Consider the following 20,108-nt stretch of genomic DNA (forward strand, 5'->3'; position numbering starts at 1 on the left):
TTTGGCTTCCGCACCCAAGTTCCTGACTGTTTTCTACCTCAGGGGTCAATGGACTTGCCCTGTATAGGCTCAAAGAAGTTTTCAATTTTTAAAATCTAAATTTAAACATTTCCACATTTGTGGGCTCTACAGTTTCTGTTGCAACGACTCTGCCCCACTGGTGTAGGGTGAAAGGAGCCACAACTACCATGTAAACAATGGGTGCGACTATGTTCCAGAAAAACTTCCTTTACAAAGCCAGGCGACGGGCTGGATCTGGCCCACCAGCCAGAGTTTACCTATCCCTGATCTGCACCACCAAACTATTAAAAAGCCTTCATGTCAAATTATTAACTAACTTTAGGCCTAAATACAGTCATTATAACCACTGTAACGTTGTTAAGGCATTATTTTAAAAACTGTTATTTACAAATTGCTGATGTACTGACTTTTATTAGTTTAAAAACTACAACAGCTAATAAACACTTGATTCATTTAAGTCTTGAAGACTAGAATGGCATAGTTTCTTCACAGTATTACAATAAAAGTTTTCAGTAAAAAAAATACATAAAAGTATTATTAGGTATTATATATTAAATCTCTTATTTCTAAAATTAAGTGGACTATCTTTACTAAATGGTAGAATCCCAAACTGAAAACTGGTCATATTCTTTCTGCAAAATGAAAGCTGTGCTCACATGTATCAAAAGACAAAAATTAGGGCTTCCCTGGTGGCGCAGTGGTTGAGAGTCCGCCTGCCAATGCAGAGACATGGGTTCGTGCCCCGGTCCGGGAAGATCCCACATGCCGCGGAGCGGCTAGGCCCGTGAGCCATGGCCGCTGAGCCTGCGCGTCCAGAGCCTGTGCTCCGCAACGGGAGAGGCCACAACAGTACCACACACACACACACACAAAAAGACAAAAATTAACTGCCCTCTGTATCAATATATTAATGTGTTTCAATCACATATGTTTTCATGAAAGTTTAAACATAAAATCACCTTTAAGATCTAGGCCATGTGATCTGCTCCATGCCATGTCAGAATACACCCCGTGAAGTTTACTTAACTTGTCTTAAGTGTGATAGAATTCTTTATACCTTGACAAATAACTAAAAGGAAAAAAAAAACCCACACACACAATAAGATCAAGAGCCTATACATTTGTCAATCTTGACTTATTTGCTTTTCTTGAGTCAGTTGCAAGTTTATAGCCACATTCTCAAAATCATTAACTACAATCTTCCCAAACAGGTAATTGACGAACAGATGCATTCTAAAACTTGTCAGTAACAAAGTGCTATTCCAGTTTACAGCAACAGTTTAATTCTATTTAGATACTAAAACTGAATACACTGAATACTGCAAACTTTATTCCCAACCACTCAGCAAAGTACTACATACCTTTTCAGATATAGGAAAAAAAAGAAAAAGCATACGACTCTTCCTACTTTCATTTCCAAAGATACATCCCAATCTTAATGATCAATCAGCGATTTAAACGTCAACTATAAACCCAGTATACTGCTGCTATGCAGTGTACTAGAGCAATAGAAGAGAGAGGACCTCAAACCCTCTGTTCCCTCAAATTCAAAGGCAGGCTTCCTGACCCCTCCAGACCACTACCGGACACAGGGAAGGCACACTAATGTTTCAGGACCCCAACCAACAGTCACCTGCTTTGTGATTACTTCCATGACACACCCCTCACCAACACCACTGAGTTTGCTGCTCCTACGGGACGTTACATGTATTTACTATGTTAACACATACCACAGTGCATCATAATTATGATTGCAGATAGATGTTCTAACAATTGAAAGAGAATGATGACTTTTTTGCTCTTTACATCTTGCTATTTCCCTTCCCATAATATTTCTTGAAGCGAAACCATAAAATATAGACAAACACAAAAAACAGAAAATATACAAAACGTGTGCTTTGCACCTTAACGCAAACTTAAGTAAAATGAGTTCTGACAGTATCCGGCATGACAAACTTCCATGGTACAAATGAGAATGGACCAAGGTTTGAGCAGGTACAGGAGACAATCCAGGCAGGAACAACACCAAGGCAAGGTAGACAGGAAGTAACATGGTGTGTAGGAAATCACGAGACCAGTCTGATGGGAAGAGACTTAAGACTGAAACTCACTTTCTAAACCTACATCTCCAATTGGACAATTCGCAGGACACAGGTGCACCAAAGTGGCCAATTTATTCAATCCCTTTAATATGGAGGAAGAGTTTAAAATTTTACTGGTTTTATTTGCCCCAAAAGCAACTCTCAACAGTTATGGCCTCTGTCGTCGGAGCTTTGTATGAAATTAAGTCCAAGTGTGGAGCTCCTTTGCCTTTTTTTTTTCTCCTTAAAAAAGAAAAGAAACAATTGTTCCGAGTAAAAACAAACATATTCCAAAGCATGTGTACGTTGAAAAGTAAAGAAACTTTATTAACAACTTCATAAAAACTGACTTAAAATTTTAAAAAGAAGAAAACATGTTTCAAAGTCCTCCTGACTGGAGTCGTGTCTCATAGTGTCTTTTCTTTACAGAAATAGTTGTATTAGGACACATATGCACAAGGATTAACACCATGACACACTGTACACGGCGGGCCCCGGCGAGCTCACCAGTCGTCGTCTGAGTCCAGGTCTCTGGGGAGGATCCACTCCACGGATGAGCCCAGCAGAGTCTGAAGCTCGTTCGTGAACTCCACCAGATCTAAGAGCTCCTTACTTTCTGGATTACAGGACTCCAGGTCTTTGGGGCAAGAGAATAAGAGACTTGCTGACACTTGCCGGCAGAACTCGGCCTCCGCGATGGTGACGATTTCCACATTTGGGAAATTGCAGCGGAATATGCAGGAGGACATTTGCAGTTTCTTGAGCAGGTCTGAGAGCAACAGCCAGTTACGAGGCCTACACCAGAGAAAGGACAGTGGTTTGAGTTTCCGGCAAAATGACAGGCGCTCCCAACTATGAACTACCCGTCTCCTGGCGGTCAAAGGGCCTGCTACTTCCACTTTGATTACCCCACCCCCACCCCACTTCTCACTGTCCTTAGAAGATCTACTTCTTCTTCTTTTTTTTTTTTAAATTTTATTTATTTATTTATTTTTGGCTGCGTTGGGCCTGTTGCTGCGCACGGGCTTTCTCTAGTTGTGGCTCGAGGGCTCTAGAGTGCAGGCTCAGTAGCTGTGGCGCACGGGCTTAGTTGCTCCGTGGCATGTGGGATCTTCCTAGACCAGGGCTTGAATCTTGAATCTGCACTGGCAGGCGGATTCTTAACCACTGTGTCACCAGGGAAGCCCGGAAGATCTACTTCTAGCGGGGGAACTCTGGACTCATGTGCATGTGTTAAGAGGCCACCTAGGGCGGATCAGCCAACTTAGACAAAAGCAGGAGCAGCACCCCTGAACCAGCCTCGTTGCAGGCCACCCCAGTGCTGCCTTGGCTCTGGCCACAACTCAGGTCACCCCTCTCCAAGTAAGTGCACCCCGTTCTAGTCACTGGGGAAAACCAGTCTGTATGCCAACCCAAGGGAGATGGCAAACACCTCTTTGACCTCTCCTCTCCTCCGGCCCTCACGGAGAGAGCATGAGAAACACTCGAGGTCACCTGGCTTTCCTTTACCTTTCCCACACCTCCAACCCGCCCCTCAATGCTGCCGGGACTGAGGCTTTTTCGAGAAGGGAGGTGGTACAATCCTTCCTGATACCCTGCCACGCTTTATGATCTCTATCCCGAATACAATGTCACCACAAAGGCAGACACGGTCCCAGCCTCAGAGTCCAAGGAGGATGCTACTCCTTAAGCACCGGGCTCAACACACAGCAGAGCAAGGTCTCCTGATGTGTTCACTCCGAAGGGTTGGTCATGGGGCACAGTGGCCCGACCGTGGGGACAAGACTCGATCTAAGCAAATCTGAAGACACATAAGATCCCAGGTGCCACATACGGCTTTCTCTAATCTTATACGAGAAGAGGGTACACATCAGTATCGTCCCGTGGACCTCACGCGCCTTGGAAGGCCCCTATGGTAGCCGTTTGGGGAGGATCCCTTCCCCAAGAGTTTAGTGATTGAAACTGTGCAATTGCAGTCGCTGACTCCCGTGTCCTTTGGGCTCTAGGGGTGTGTTCCAATGAGGGCAGTTGGCTGGGGAGCCCTCCCACCCCCCAAACTTTTCTGGAAAAGTTCCACTGCATTATGTGAGGTCGCTGGACACTTGGTGAGGAATTCACTCACCCCCCAACCCATCCACCCTCATCTGCTGAAGGGGATTTCTAACTCCTGCCACCCCACAGAGCAGCTGGGCTGGCTCTCGACCACACGCTGGCCACACTCACCCCTGAGCGATGGACACCTGGACGTTATAACACGGCAAAAGGGGGTCTTCGGAAAATTCAGATTCTAATAGGTCACCATAGGCCTCGTTGCTGTCGTCCTGGTCCTCCGGTCGTGGGGGATTTGCTAAAACATCGTAACCACTTTCATCATCTGGTTCTAACCGGGGGGGCAAACAAGAGAGAGGTCAGTAAGCTGGAGCAAGATTCCAGCTGTTCGCCAAAAAGGACTCTGGAAAAATTCTTTCCCAAGCAAGTCCTGCTCACAGTACCACCCCCACCCCCACCCCCACAAGCCCAACTGAAACGAACAAGGCTGCTCAGCACACACACAGCTGCCAGAGAACTTCGAAGAGCAACCGGGGCTACCGTCGTCAGGAGCCTGCAGGTTATTTAAACAGTCTGGAGAGAGAGGGGGAGAGAGAGAGAGAGAGAGAGAGAGAGAAACAAGATAACGCCTGCTGGTAAGAGGCAAATGCTGCTGCAGTTCGGGAACATCTCACGCTGGGGCTGGTGTCACCTCCTGACAAGTCCCACTGCACACGCCTCCAGATATCTGACTGAAACCTCCCCACGCGTCCACCCGCCTTCCTGAGGGACTGCCCGCCTCACCGCCCCAGCCTGCCAAACAAAAGCTAGCCTGGCTAGCTAAGAGTTTTCCAGCCCCCCACCTTGCAAAACTCAAAGTATGTATCTCTTCTCTGACAGACTAACGTTGGGCCGCTTTTCCCAGTAAAGGGTCACTTAGAGTAAACGGGGGGTGGGGGTAGGGGGAACCCAGGTGAAAGGCTGTGAAGTCACTGTCTAAATGCTTGAATAAGACCGTGTCTTGACCTCTGCCGTACCTGTTAAGAACTTCTCCAGAAGTTCGCTGTGGTTCACTTTCTTGATGGTTCTACCTGAGTACGTAGCCAGGGTAGGATCAGCACCGTAGGAGAGGAGCAAGCGGACAATTTCGAGATGATCATTCTTGACAGCATCGTGGAGAGGCCTAGGAGAGGTGCGGGGGATTACACCTGTGCACGCGACGCTTGCTTCTACGGACACGGGGCAAAATCGAGCGTGTGCGGGCAAGCCTCGTAGGCGCGCTATTTCACTGAGGAGGTGAGTGTACGGTCGCTGCGACAAATTACTCTGTTATTTCAACACATAACCCTTTACTGGACAGGTGAAGGGACCATCTCAGGCCTAATTCTTCAATGCAAATCTCTCTTAATGCATGGCCCAAGGAGGAACTCAGGCCACGATGAAAACGTTTCCAATGAACTTAAATAGTGACAGACTGTAAGAAGGTAACATACGGCGGGGTGGGGGGAAGTACCCCAGCACCACGGAAGCAGATACGACAAGCCATTGTTACACCATTACAAACAAAACCCAAAAAGTGCAGTTTGTAAAAGAAACTAGGGGCAAAGTGGAACCTCTCCTGAAACCAACTTGGAGATGAGTGATCAACCCTCTCGCCCAGAAGCAGTCGACAGGCAGGGCGAGTTCTCAGGAGGATACAGAGTCCTCCTGCCCGTGTCCGCTGGGGTCAGGAACACTGTCCGCAGTCCCATCCAGAAAGGATGCTATTTGGAAACCATGAACCACCAAATACCTTACGGTTTTGCTAATGTTATGACTGTCAGGAAAGCCCCAGTGCCCTGCCTCGTGGTGGCATCCCAGGTACAACCAGGAAGATGCTTGGGCTGACTCAGACCTGGGCCTCTGGCCAATAAACCGAGGTCAAGGACAGAGTGGGGGCCAGGCCCGGGGATGTGGGTGGACACGGCAGGTCCTATCAAGCCAGTTGCCACTGGACCTGTCTGTACTCCTGCAACTTTCAACTCACATTTATGTTCAAGATTGAGATTCAACAGACGCTGGTGAAGAGTCCAGGGTCTTAAAAGAGAACACCCCTGATTATTCATGCAGGCTCAACATTTTCAGGGACTTCTGTCCATAAGAGCGTCACAGACTTTTAAAGTTCTGTGTAAATTTGCCAGAAAGATCTGTCCGATTCCATTCTAGAGGACTCCGCCATCAGTGTGCTTACATGGCACTCACTCTCCATCTTTCCTTCTGGGGTTCCCCACACACCCTGAGAACCACTGCCTATGCCCCAGCAGGGCCAGGCCAAGAGCAAGACCGCCACTGACCCGCTTCCATCCTGGGCACTGCAGTTGACATCGGCGCCATATTCAAGGAGGTGTCGTACGATGTTGAGCCAACCTCTTGCACAAGCCTCGTGCGGGGCACAGTAACCCGCGTAGTCGCGGTGGTTCACATCACAAATCTTGTTCTCCAGGCAGTACAAGACCACTTCCTACGGGGAGAGGAGAGGAGAGGAGAGGAGATACCATCAGACCACCATACAGTGAACCTTGTAAGGGTGACCTCCCCATAGCTTGCCGGGGCCCACTTTCAAAGGCATACATCCTTGGGGCCAAAAGCCCACCATGGCGCGGGCAGGCGGCAGGCATCCTGCTGGGGGGCGAGAGTGCGTGAGAAGGGCTTGGAGATGCAGACAGTGTTGTCTAAGGCTCTGCTGCACCAGTGGCCTGGCCATGGGCAAGTTACCCTTGAACTTCTCCAAGCTTCCACAGGGCTGCTGAGAGGACGCATTCGGATAGCGATGAAAGCCCTCAGCCCAGGGGCCGATGTGACCAGTACAGAGGTGTCACGGCTGCTAACATCTTAGATGACACATTGCCAAGCACAGACCATTCTCACTTGATGGGTCTGTTCAGTCGGTGGCAGTAGACGATAACACAAGTTTAGATCAAAGTATGGATGACCAACACTTAAAGAGAGCTTAAATCAGCCAGAGAACATTCCCCAGCTTAGAGAAGCAGGGACACCCAGGTCAGCTACATCCTCGCGCCCCCTGTTAAGACCCCCAATCAGAACCTGGGCCTCAGATGCTCTTGTCTGTATGTTAAGAAGAGTTAAAGAGAAGCTCTCTCCCTCCATCCTCGAGGAATGACACAAAATGCCTCCAATAACCCCACCCTCTATTTTGCCTCACTCCACCCTCTCGGGGCAGAATCAGTCTAATATTTTCATATTTACTCAAGTTAATGACAGGAACCTGATACACCACAGGCTGCAACCTCCACATTTCAAGAATCAAGTAAAACATTCACCGCCCCACCCCCCACCCCGGAGATGTTCTGTGTCAACACTGTGCATTAGAATCACTGTTATTAACCTTCTTTCTTTGGCTTGTTAAAATATTAATATGAACCACTCCCAGTAAGCAGAGCAGGAATTTATTCAATGTTTTATTACCTTAAGAAAGTTTTCAGACACATCGAAAGCATTTGCCACCAGAAAACACTGTTTAAACTGGGTAAGTCGTGCCCAGCAGAGAGCCGGCAGGTTCTGAGAGCTGGGAGTAGGCAGAACGTGCATGTGGCCCAACACATGGTCTGCAGGGTAAAGGGGGATGCGATGGGGTCAGAACAGGCCTCCTTGTGACATCTCTCAGGTAACTCATCTGTTAAACCCAAACGGGTGTCATTCTAGCCGCCCACAAGTGCGAGATGGGTTCTGTAAAACCTTTTATGCCCTTTGGAGGACACGCCAATCAAAGGTGACCACTCACTTGGGAGCGAAGTAGAATGTTCCATTTCCTTACCACGTGAACCCAATGGGGCATGCTGGTAAACCTGGCCATCGGTGCCCTGTTACTTCAGGTCACTGCAGCAGCTCCCTTCCAAAACAAGAGGAGGAAGAGAAAAGGCACGCCCACGAATGCGTTTCTCCGTTTACATCCCAACCTGCCAGAAAGCCCACAATCCTCTGGGCTCCCAGGCCACCTGCCCCGAGCCCTGGTATCCAGGATACCGCATGAAGCTGCTGCTCTTTTAGCAGGCCCTCACTAGCCAGACTTGAGTGGACGGCTGCAAGCTAATGAGTTGTGTGCCCCAGCCAAGGAGAGGCCCTGTCACCTGGCTCTGGGATCAGGTCTGAACGCCACCAACTGCTGTGCACACATCAATTTACTCAACCCAGGGTTTATTTGCTGTGACAATCACAGCCTTCGCCTGGAAACCTTCATCACTACTAGGGCAGGTTCAAGGGTACCTAGAAATGAAAGGCCGTCCAAGCTGGTGGGTAAGTCAACTCTCTTCTCCTGGAAGCTGGCAGCACAGGCAGCAGTAGCCCCACGGCCAGGTCAGACCTTTTGCCACGGGCTGTCCTAACTCAACCACGTTGATCCCACTGTTTACACAGTGCCTCTCATTTCCCCAGATGAGGACGTCTTCTGTCACCCACAGGAACCCAGGAGATAGCAGGAAAGGAAGGTAGTACTATCCTCATTCAACACTTGGAAACTGAGGCCCAGAGATATTAAACCCCAAGTTCAATTAACATGAAGTACTAGACCTATAACTCAGGTCTTTGGTACCTGGTCAGCTGGGAAGATTCAAAAGGCCCAAGAGGGCCCCAGTTAGAGGGATGCAATCCAGCTGTGACGAGCATCCCACAGGCCTTCTCTGTCGGGGGTCAAGTGGGCTAACTACACTCTCCTAGCTAGGAGGGTGATGGCCTCTAAATGGATGGCAACCATCGCCACCAACACTTTCTCTAACTGCAAGGTGAAGAGGCGGGGCGAGTCTGTCGACGCAACACATTCCTTGGTTTATTTTCTCCGCTAGAAATAAACGGGAGTGTCTGAAGGGCAGCCCAGCCATTCCCGAGCAAAGTCAAACTGCTCTTGTCGGACAGCTCTCTGTTCAGCGGCTATAAACCGAATGCCATTACCCGCAAAATGTAACTATAAAGGCCATAAGCCTGACGTTGTTAGTTAATTAAATGCCTCATTAACTTTTTAAAAAACATGACTTATTCAATTCATAGAAAATTTAACCATCACCGCTAAAGGCACAAGCATGTGGTTGCACACGGGCGTTTTAGCCTAAGAAATAGAAGCCTTTTTCCCAGGAGGGAAAGGTTTGAGGTCTTTGGCCATGCAAGTGATCTATTTAACGCGGATCTGAAGCCAGAGTGCGTTTCTAAACTTCCAGAACCACATTATCATGACATAAAGCTCAGACAGCCTTTATACTGCACATGGTATCTTTGGCTAAGCAGAAGAAAATAACCAAGAATGCTGAAGACAAAACTTCAGGAAAACCCTCCCAAACCACACCCTTATCTGCTTAAGCAAACTGTCCTTCAATTTTAAAAGGTTGAAGCTGCCACATCTCCCAACTGGGCCATCATCCCAACGTTTAAAATTCTGCCCAGAGAAATCCCAGGAAGTTGGATTCAAAGTTGAAAGCGTTCATCTACTTGTCACAATGTTCAGCATCAACACTGGTGATGTGTGGAATCTACATATTGAAATTTACATTTGAAGAAAAAAACAAATCTGACCCTAAACATTCCCAAGGCTTCCTGTGCAATCAAAGGCCAGGTAGCCTAAAAAAGTATGGATCAAGTGCCCCTTGGTCCAGGCCTCAGAGCCACCAAACCAAAATGGAAACTGTCTTAGAGGACCAACGAGGGTCTTTTGACGTCTCTGGTCCCAAAGGGAGGCTGCTGGAAATGATGCCAAGTTCACAGGTGGGGCTCGGAGCCCCGCCCTCCACGGCGGGTGCAGCAGCACCCCGCCCCCCCATCTCCAGCATTTGCTGGAAGCGGGAGTCTGCTTTCTCAACCCTAACCCAAAAGTTGGGGTTAGGGGTCTCCCCCCCACCTCCAGCGTTTGCTGGAAGCAAGGAGACTATCTTCTCAACCACGGGGGGTCTAGCTCAACACTATGTGCAACATCTGCTCTGTCCTCCTAGGCGCCCGCTCTCAGCTCTTGGGGAACCAACTGGGTGCTCCTTGGACTTCACCTGCAAGTAACTGCGCTAACTACCAGAAAGTGCTCTCTAGCTAATGGAGAGGTCTCCAAGAGACGTGTAGATATAAACAACAGCACATTCAACCCACAACAACAACAAAAAACACCCCCAAACTAAGCATAGCCCTAGTGCTTCCAACTTCCCACCCACAGTCATGCCTTAGGGCCAAGGCAGGCACACTTCGAAGGGCTCACGGCACTATGGACCGGGGTGGGGGCACACGACGGGAGATGGGGGACAGGGGCACAGAGCTGGCTGAGGGTGTGGGCGCCAGGGCTCCGGGCCAGCCTGGGTCCTGCCACCCCAGTGCTCAGCCACACCTCCACGCTCAGCCTGCTGCACCGCATTTTACTGTCACCATTCAACTCCCAGAGGGCTGATGCCAGCACAGAAAAATGCCTTTGCCCTGTGGGCTATTACATCACAATTGCTACTGACAAGTATGGTGGGGGAACTGCACAGGGCATGGAGAGCCATCTGTCTCACAGAGGTTTTGAACTGTAAAAAGGGCAATTCCAGTGTGAGCCAGTCTTGCTGAGGAGCGTGGTGGGCTGTGGAGCACTGCTGGATTGCTACCTGTACGGGTATCAGCTAACCCCTCTGAGGCTCAGTTTCCTCATCCGAGAGTGGGCTAGTACTCGTTACTCCCAAGTGAAGATGTTAAAAGGGTGAAAGGAGTTACTACAGATCACACGGGCTTAGGCAGATATCAGCTATCTTTCTATGTTGCTCTAGCAATAGAGGCTATCACTGTCATCAGCCGTGCTGGGTTGGGATACAGCAGTGTGGACAGGGAGTTTTGTGCAAGGCTCAACCCCTGCTCCCCGCCCATCAGCCCTCGGCTCCCGTGCCCTCTCAGAAAGAGACTGCTCAGGTCTGCCCCACTCCCACCCCTACTCTGCATAGACACTTCCCACCCGCTACCCCACAGGGGCATCACTCTGCCCCAAACAGCACAAGTTAGTAGAGCTAATAACTACTCTCCTTCTTGCTATTCAGAATCCAAAAGGGCTCATTAAAATTCCCCTGGTCGCCAAGCCCTGGGTTAGGTCAGATTTTGTATCAGAGATAAGTGAGCCAGACTGGCCAAAGCAGCCTACCTGCCTGAATGGGAACGGAACATCAGAGAGGCCTGCCTTTCTTTTCACACCACGACTGAACAAGCCACCAAAGAGCCCGCAGTGTGAGCAGGGCCAACGCAAACACCCTGCTGGAACACCCAGCCCAGCCCGCCACGTGGAGGGGGCTGGGCTCTGAGACCCACCCCCCATCCCCAGCCAGTGTGTCCCCCACCCAAGGAGCAGCTGCCAGCGGATCCTGATCCGGGGCACCCACAAGGATGCTCACCTCGTAGCCAAGCCAGGAGGCCTGCTGTACGAGGGTCTCGCCCGCGTTCTTATTGACAATAAGTCTCCGCGCTTCCGGTGGCATCGGGCGGGACTGGGTGGTCTCTGGAGGGGAGCTTGAGCATGTCAGCTGCGAGGCCTGGGAAGCTGGTAACAATTGCTGCAAACGGTCCAAGGGCTTCTGGTCCTGCTTGGCTGGCGAAAGATCATAGTCGGAACTGGGCTCAGGCCGCTTTCAAAATCTCCGGACGGTCACCTATCACGAAACCAGGCAGCGCACACATTTCAGGCTGTCCTTCCTCCACCCGCCTGGTTCGCCTCCTCCCTGAGTTACAAACCTGAGTGGAGGAAAGCACTTTTCCTCCTCTCTGTTTGAGGGAGGCGGGGCGCAGGCGTTGCATTTTTACTAGCTGGAAACTTCACCACCACCCAGGAGACAGGTCCCCTAGGAAGGGGCAGGGACGTTTTGGGGGTGGGGTTCAAGAAAAGGAAAGCTCTGTCCCCAGAAGCAGAGAAGTAGGCAGGCGGGATGTGCCTGCACAGGCCCGGGGGGCGGGGGAGAGCCAGGGGCAAGAGGTACCTTGCCATCTGCATTGTCCACGTAGGAGTCCCCTGGCAGCAGCAAGCCCCGCCTGGGCTCCTGAGGGATCAAATGCTTGGTTTTGCACGGTCGCTTCCCGGATGGTTTCTCGCTGTTGTCAGTGTATTTCTGCGGCAGGGGCGAAGGCTGCCAATCCATTTCTTTGTCCGTGAACAGCACATCTGTCAGGGGGAGAAGCAGCGGGCGTTACACAGTTGTAGCCGGTGAGGAGAGAAAAGCCCATTGTTAGCACTGATCGTTGGAGCACCTTCAGTTTTTAAAGATATACCAATTATGTTTTCAAAGCACTAATATTTTAATTATCCCACATTCAACCCGCAAATAGGCTAACCCACGAAACGCCAAATGGCAAGTCGCTTCAAAGGGTCGCAAGACAGGGCAGAAGCCAGCCCTTCGTGCGCTCCCGTCCCCACCCGTGGGGGGCCTGGGTGCTCGGGACAGGGCGACTGGGGATAGCCTGAGGCTGGAATGAGGGCACTGACAAGCACCCGGGGTCATCCAAGACTTCCCTTCCTGCCCAGCCGCGGGCTGGGTGATGAGGAGCAGCCCAGGAAGTCGAGCTCCCGCCTCACTGTCCATTCCATAAGGAAGTGTGCAGGCTGAAAGGACCTCATGAAGAAAACTCCCCGCTCGCCACACGCTACTCTTGTCAACTTGGATGGCGCTCAGGTCCCCTCCAGGGCCGTTTCCCACAGAGGGCGGGTGATCCACCCTCCAGGAGCGCCCCCCGCCCCGTGCGTACATTGTTCATTGTCACTGCATTTAAGGGACTCCTCCAACCAGCTTCTGTTGCTTTTGGCCTCTGCCCTTTTCCTGCCAGGTTTCTCTTCGGAGATGCTATTGCCCTGGGGGGTGACCGCAGGCTGAACCGCCTGCGTCACTTCCTTCCTGCCCTGCCGGCCAGGTTTGCTCTCTGCTCCCGGCGTCCTCTAAGGTGCAGCAAGCGGCGCTGCTTTCTGGGATGGAGCCCTGTTAATTCAATGCACACCTCAGGTTGGTCAGCTCACTATAATGTGGCTCTTCTAAGTGGTTAGAGGAACTGTTTGTCATTTCCCTCTCAGGCCAGTCAGCTAATGGAGAAATAACTACAAATTAATGAAGAAGCCCCCCGGGGCAGGGGTGGGGGGGGAACAAACTGTCTTACACATCACTAACAGGGGTGGGGGAGGGGAGGGGTGTGGTCACTGTGTTGGCTTGAACTTGTCACCAAGTCTCGGGAGGGGGCCTATTTGCCTTTGGCCACCTTTGGGCTCCAGCTCCGGCACCTGGCTTTGGGGGGGTGGGGGGTGGGATGGCGGTGGGGCGTGGGGAGGTGTGAGTGGCTCCCCCCAGGGCTCCAGGGTGGGACTGCAACTTTCCACTGCTCCGCTCCAGGACTTCCGTAGGGTGCCCTGCGAGCCCGAAGCCAAACCGAGCTCACCTTTGGAGACCCGTCTCCGCTTGGCTTTCAGCAGAGAGTCCTCCGGGAGCACAGTGGTCTCAGTGTGGTTCCTATTGCCAGACACCTTGCGCTTTCTGTTCAGCCGGAGGGTGGGGCTGCGTGACGCGTCCGGGGCCACCTGGTCGGCGGGGGACTCTCTGGGGGGCTCCGTGTCCATGTCCTCAGGAAGATCACTGTCTTCTGGGGCTTTGAAGGGGTCAGGTTTGCTTCCATCATAACACTCCCCTAGGGGAGGGGAGACAACCCGGAAAGGCGGGAACAAAGGTCACCAGGAGCAGGCAGGACCCCCATGCCCAAGGCAATCTGCTACCAACAGACCACCCCCCTTTGGAGACCAGGGGCCTCACACGCCGGAAGCACAAAACCCTCAGAAAGACGTCCCAAAGGAAGGACAGCTGAACACAACCAGCAAAGAAAGCAGAAAATGAGGCGTGTAGCCCACTCACAATCCATCCTTCAAGGGTCAAGGTGAGGCATCTACACCATCCGTCTATAGGCATGTGAGATCACTCCCTAACTGCTTAACTCTCCAAGGTGGCTTACTTTTAAAGGGGGGGTGAGTGACCTCACAGTAAGATCCAACCAATCAGGGCGGAGCTACAAATGACTATGGAAACAACTGCTAGTAAACAAAAAAGGCTGATGTCATCAAGAGACCAAATAGCCCCCAACTGCCATCTACACAGACATAGCACCCATGTTCACTTGGGTCAGCAGGGGCGAGGGTGAAGAAAAAGGGGAGGGAAAGAATGGTGGGAGCCTGGGAAGCTGGGGAGACCAAGGCAAGAGGAGCCTGGCAAAGGGAAAGGAAAGGCTTCCTGGTGCACACACAAGGGTCAAGGGCAATTTCAAAGAACTCAACCAGATTGCTACAAGTCCGTCTGTCCTCTTTCCACACCCGTGGGGGGAAAAGCATTTCACTGCCATCGAGGGGCTGCTCCTACTTCCTGTCTAGGAAGAAGGCCCTCAGTGACACCAGTCACCCACCTGGCACGTCTCCACGCCTTCCTTCCCAGGCAACAAGCATCTAAGGACATTTCAAAGACAAGACTCCAATCCCCTTCATGGGGGGTGGGGGGCAGGGCTGAACTGCTCACACCCCAGCTCCGCCTGTGTTGCTCCTGCCCCCCTGCTCAATCTAGCATCCACTTGGGGCTTTTCCTCCAATCACCCCAGCCTAACATCACTCCTCACTTTTGCTCTAGCCAAAAAAACAGTTCAACTGCTTAGCTAGTCACATTGTTTCTAACACACAAATAAATTCCATAATGATCACTGTGCTGTTAAAGAGTTCCCTGAAGATGACCCTGTGTCCATCACCGGCCGGGGGTGGAGGTGGGTGTATGAGTTTGGTATTTCGTTAACACCTGAGCTAAGCTCCCACAGCCCGGTTTTTCTAGATGAAATCATGGACACACCCCTCACATGCTGCTCGCATTCCTCCTCCTCTCCCTAGACCACTTCAAGTATCACTCCCACTTCTGCCCAGCCGGCTGGTCCCCTGATCAGCCTCTCTTGGGGGCATTCCCAGCATTTAATGGCAGCCAGTTGTGGGGATGAACCTCACCCTGGCCTGGGCTAGCCTGACCTGTGTTCTCAAAGGTGGAACACACTTAGCTTTTCTCCAAGGCTATCCCAAGGTGGGAGAGATCCCCATCTACTCTTGCCGGAATGGTGGAATCACCCCAACCGCGAGGGTCTCCTGTCATGGCAGCAGGAAAAACCCCAAACTCCTGGCCTGTGCTTACGGGTGATGCAGCCCAGGCTACCGCAGGCCCGGTGAAGACGGCGTGCTGCAACTCTCACTCCGGCTGCTCTGTGACCCTCTTAAACACTCGGGCAGGAATGGCGCCGCTTTACAACTCGGCCCCCTTCACTTGTAAAGTGGGAATGTTACTGCTAGCCTCCCTCCAGGGTGGGCTTCATAATCACGGGCCGGGCTCAGCACAGAGAAAGGCTGGAAAAATCCCTTTAACCAAAAGATGCCAAGACTTTCAGACCAGCCTGAATCTCAGGCCTGAAATGTAGGAAATTTTAAGAGGTGAGCCCTGCTGGTTACACCATTGGACTTCTCTGGTCCAATCTGGTCCATTCAGCCTTCCCTAAAAGCTCCGTGGGAGGGGATCCATGGAGGAATGGAAGGGCTACCTTAAGAATCCTCATGTCCAATTTAACGTTTCTTTTTCCAAACTAGGTCCATCCACCCTTCCCCCAACCCCGGAGCCTTTTAGGGCAAAGATCTCAATTCCCCTCGGCTAAGGCCCCCCAAGACCTTACGCTAGTGTGACCTTACCCAGGCCAGTAATAACCCTGAAGGACACCCACCCCGACTGCCCAAGATGCCCATGGCCACCAGCTATGGGGTAGAGGCTCCGTGTCACTTGGAGCTTCTCAAAGACTGTTCTAACCACGACCCACAGGAGCATGACCCTTGAGGGCAAAGGAGATGGGGAGATAAATAGATACACGGGGATCCTAACCATCAGGCTTTGCCATCATTGCTACTTTTGGCCCTTCTAAAAGTGGGAAGCCATGTGCCCTTGGTCACCCAGTCTAAGCAAGATGTGAACGTGGTCCCTGCAGCATGGTCCTATGACTCACAGCACATATATCCCAAATGCATTATGGTTGTACCATAGCATCTCCTCACAGAAGCATCACCTCAGCAACATTTACAAGTCACTGTGGCAGCAAAGCACCCTCACCACTGTTGAGCCATGCCCAGTGAGGCCTAAACAAGGTGAGAGGGTTCTGAGTTGCTGGAAGGCTCCCCAGGATTAAAATCCCCTTCTCTGTAGCTTAACTATAGCACCTCCAGTCAGGGCTAAACTTGTTAAAAGTTACACCCGCTACAGAAGGAGTGCAGGGGATCTCTGTTCCAAAGTAGTTTACAAACGTGCAGGTGCTCAGCTGGAAGAGAAGTTCCCTGAGCAAAGAAGTTTCATGAAGCCCCTCGACTGAGGCTTCCTCCAGCTCCTGGCCAGGCACTGCCACTGAGCAGGTCCTAGGCCTGTCCCAGACAAGTGGTTCGCAAGGGAGATGGTTACTCCAAGTTTGAGAAGGAAGGGACCAATGCCTCCTTGCCCCGTCCCATCTTCAAATGCCACTGAGGGTTCCTAGTGATGAACTTCCAAGTCTGAGGAACCTCCAAACTCATTTGGTGAACTTCCAAAATAAAAATTTCACTCAGCCAGCCATGTGATCATAAAGAATAAATGAGTATCTCGGCCACTGTGTTTTCAAGTTAATTCCTTTCTTTAAACAAGCCCCTAGCAACAAGATGCACCCACACCAGGACAACCAGGGCCACGCAAACAGCACCCACCACCTTGGAAGCTCCTGGTCCCTCCATGGGTAGGGGCTGCCTCAGAAGGGGCAAGGCATCTTGAAGGCATCCTGGACCCTTTCTGTGACCCCTGCCCGCCCCAAATCCCCGCCCCAGCTCCCATGTGCTCACAGCTCGGCTCTCGGCCACACCGACACCCATGAGAAGGACCTGAGCCCATATCAGCTCAAGACGTGATGGCCCAAGAACAAGAAGGCCCGTTCATATCCAGCTGAATGGAATGAACACCTGCTGGGCCTTGGACGTGGAGGCCGCAGTAAGAACAGTGGCCCCTTCAGGTGACCTTTCCTGACCAGCTATTTACAAACCCCACGTCTCTACAAGACAGAGGGTGGGTGGGGAACCCACCTCCATTGCCCCAATCTTTCAAACGGAGCCCCTCACCTTCCCCAACCCTTCTCCTGCCCTCCCATGGTGGCGATTCATGGCTCACTGGGCCATGTGCCGGGTGCTCCAGGAAGAGACCCGTCGGTCCGTCTGAGATTGGAGGCAGGCGGTGGGGGGAGGGGGCTTTCGGAATCATCTGGGGCTCAGGGCCTACCCGCATCAGCCACACCGAGTTCTCGTCTCCACGCTCAGCAGGAAAGACTGGGAAGGACGCACACAAACGTCTCTGGGAAGAAGGGCGGATGAGGCCACTGAGACGTGAAGGGCAGCGGCCACCCTGGATTTCGCCACGTTGCTGGAGAAAAGGGAGAGAAGACTCGAGGCCGGTTAACTGCCCGCTCCCTTCCTCCAGCCTCCCTCACCGTCCACCCACAACAGGCAGATCCCCTCCTCAGAAAAGTGCAGCCCCGTGAACTTGGCTTTGCCCACTTTTATCACATCTCTCTGAGAAACTTCCCCAGGAGCTGAGTTATGAGGCCACTCAGGAGGGTAAGGGCTGCGTTTCAGCTGTGAGCACAGGCAAGGAGGGAGACCTTCTTGCTGCTTCACTCCAGGGTGGCCTGGACCCTCCGTTTTTCATTCCAATCCCGAGGGGGAGGAGCTCGGAATCGTCTACTCCAGGCACATCAAGAGCCCCATCCCTCGGGTCAGGCCGCCACTGACTAGCCCCAGAAATCCCCTTCTACGGGAGCCACGTAAGACACACCGGTCCCGGTGTGGCTTACCCAGAACCCTGGCCACAGGCCTTTGTCTGACCCCAAAGATGAGCTGGGGGAGGGCAGTGCTCCAAGCAGCAGAGAGAAGCACACGCTGTTGCTGACCACAATTTTCCCGAACTGCATCAGCCACCCACGACCTAAGCGTGCGGGCGAACGCCGACCCTACGACTGGGTCCAAGGGCCTGGGCCTCCCAAACGTGCCCACCACCCCCGACTGTCCCGTCTCAGGAGGATTTCACGCCCACCCTGTCCTCGACGTTCACCTAGGTGCCCTCACTCACCATCACCCGTGAGGTTTCTGGGGTCCGGAGCAGGCTGCAGGCCACAGGCCACAAGCACGCACACTGAAGAAAGCGGGAGAAAGACCTCCACTTGCTGCCAACACTTCTCATTAGCCCAGGAAGTCTCGAGGGCAAAGCCCGAAGTCAACCCCAGTGGGGGAGCAGCTGATGGGACCGCAGAGTGTAACTCGAGGCAAACACTAGCCTTCTCTCCAGTTTGGCCTCCAAAACCGAATACAGCCCGTCTGGTGGGAAGAACGGCCTCGTTGATCCCACGCCCTCGGAGCGTGCTGTCAACTCCTAGTGACTGCAAACACGCCTCTGCCTCAGAGAACAATTCTGCTCCTCTTTCTGGTGCCTTCATCAGCCCTCATCTCATTTGAACGAAACCTCTGCCTTCGGAGGGAGAATCCGAGTACTCTCCACTCCCTCCCATAGGAGACCGTCACTCTGGAGGGTCTGGCTCTGGCTGCAAGTGTCATTCCACTGCTACCAAAAACCCGTATCCGTACCTGCTACAAAACAGAACACGTACCTGCTACGCTGGAGGTCTTGCACTGCCATTGCTCTGCTCTACTGTATCAGACTATTACTAACTACAGGACTAGCATTTCTCCGGAAAAAGGAGATGCGTGCCAGGAAACAACATTTCATAGGTGCTTCACTCCTGGATGCCGCAACGCTCAAAAGGACAACCAGCCTTGCAATCCACAGCTGGGAAGGGTGGCCAGAGCAGCCCGTTCTCCGAACAGCCAGCACCCAGACGCTGGGCCGTCGGAAGCGTACTGTTTCCTCTCACCTCCCTCGGCACTGGGAGCGGAACCGCCCCGTTCCCACCGACGTGGTACCACACGCGAGCCGCCTGGGTTCACTTACATCTCTCACTGTCGTTCTGGTCGGCAATGGCCTCCTCCGGGGCGACCGACTTTGGCTTTTTGTCCTGACTTCCTTTCAGCCTTTCCCAGTCAGCGGGGCTGAATTTGCGCACCTCGGAGTCTTTGATCCTGGGGTGGCCACCTTCTCGCTCTTTCATCTCCAACTCTGAGAAGCGCATCACTGCACGCTACAAAGAGAACGGAGATGGAAAAAAGACACACCTTACCACCAAAGCTATTTCACTGCCCTTACCTTAAAGGAAAGTATCTTCAAAGAAAAGTTTGCCCAAAACCAACCACAATTTATGATACAACTGAGATATTTTAAAATTGAACGATAAAAATATAAGAATGTCTACGTGTAAGTAGTCACACACTCTTTATTCGTAAAGCCATATGTATGTAGAGATATATGTGGTGTGTATGTATAGCCATACATACACTGTGGCATACAGACAGACATTCTCTTTCCAAGGTAAATAAAACAAAACAAAAACACAACGCAAAGAAAGCGAAACAAAAACACAACAGAAAAGAAAACAAATGCACAATGTATAAAGACAACCATGGCCCACAAACTTCCCTTTGTATATTTGGAAATGAAATTTAACTCAGAAGGTTTATGTAAGATTCTAGTAATAAAAATTAGAAGAACTGACCTCACAGTAAGCAGCGGGTAGACATAAAATACTGTCCTCTTGTAATCCTTCCATCTATGTCATTAAAATGGGCACTCAATGGATCATTTAGATAACTTCATCCATTTTTTTAAGCATAAGCCAATTTTTTTCTTAACATTGCAAAACAATTTGGCTTTATTTGTCTTTTAATTAAAAGTAAAATATCTTAAGGAAATTCCTATACAACATCTATCATTCACTAGCAAGTTAAATACATACTCTATCCCTTTAAGCAAGGTTTGTGTTTTTGTTTTGTTTGTTTGTTTGTTT

The 20,108-nt window shown here is 51.3% G+C and overlaps 1 protein-coding gene across 1 annotated transcript; it reads right to left on the reverse strand.

Annotated features, from left to right (window-relative positions):
* Positions 1–2,450: 2,450 nt before the first annotated feature.
* LOC132494367 (BCL-6 corepressor-like) lies at positions 2,451–19,850 on the reverse strand. The gene is given in 10 exon segments (XM_060105422.1): positions 2,451–2,897; positions 4,326–4,482; positions 5,168–5,313; positions 6,464–6,630; positions 11,510–11,764; positions 12,089–12,270; positions 13,530–13,775; positions 18,284–18,346; positions 19,160–19,339; positions 19,818–19,850. Coding segments are annotated over 9 exon segments (1,686 nt in total). The 5' UTR covers positions 19,338–19,339; positions 19,818–19,850; the 3' UTR covers positions 2,451–2,605.
* Between the last annotated feature and the right edge of the window lie 258 nt (positions 19,851–20,108).

This window comes from Mesoplodon densirostris, chromosome 7 (genome assembly GCF_025265405.1).
Source record: "Mesoplodon densirostris isolate mMesDen1 chromosome 7, mMesDen1 primary haplotype, whole genome shotgun sequence".
Taxonomy (NCBI): domain Eukaryota; kingdom Metazoa; phylum Chordata; class Mammalia; order Artiodactyla; family Ziphiidae; genus Mesoplodon; species Mesoplodon densirostris.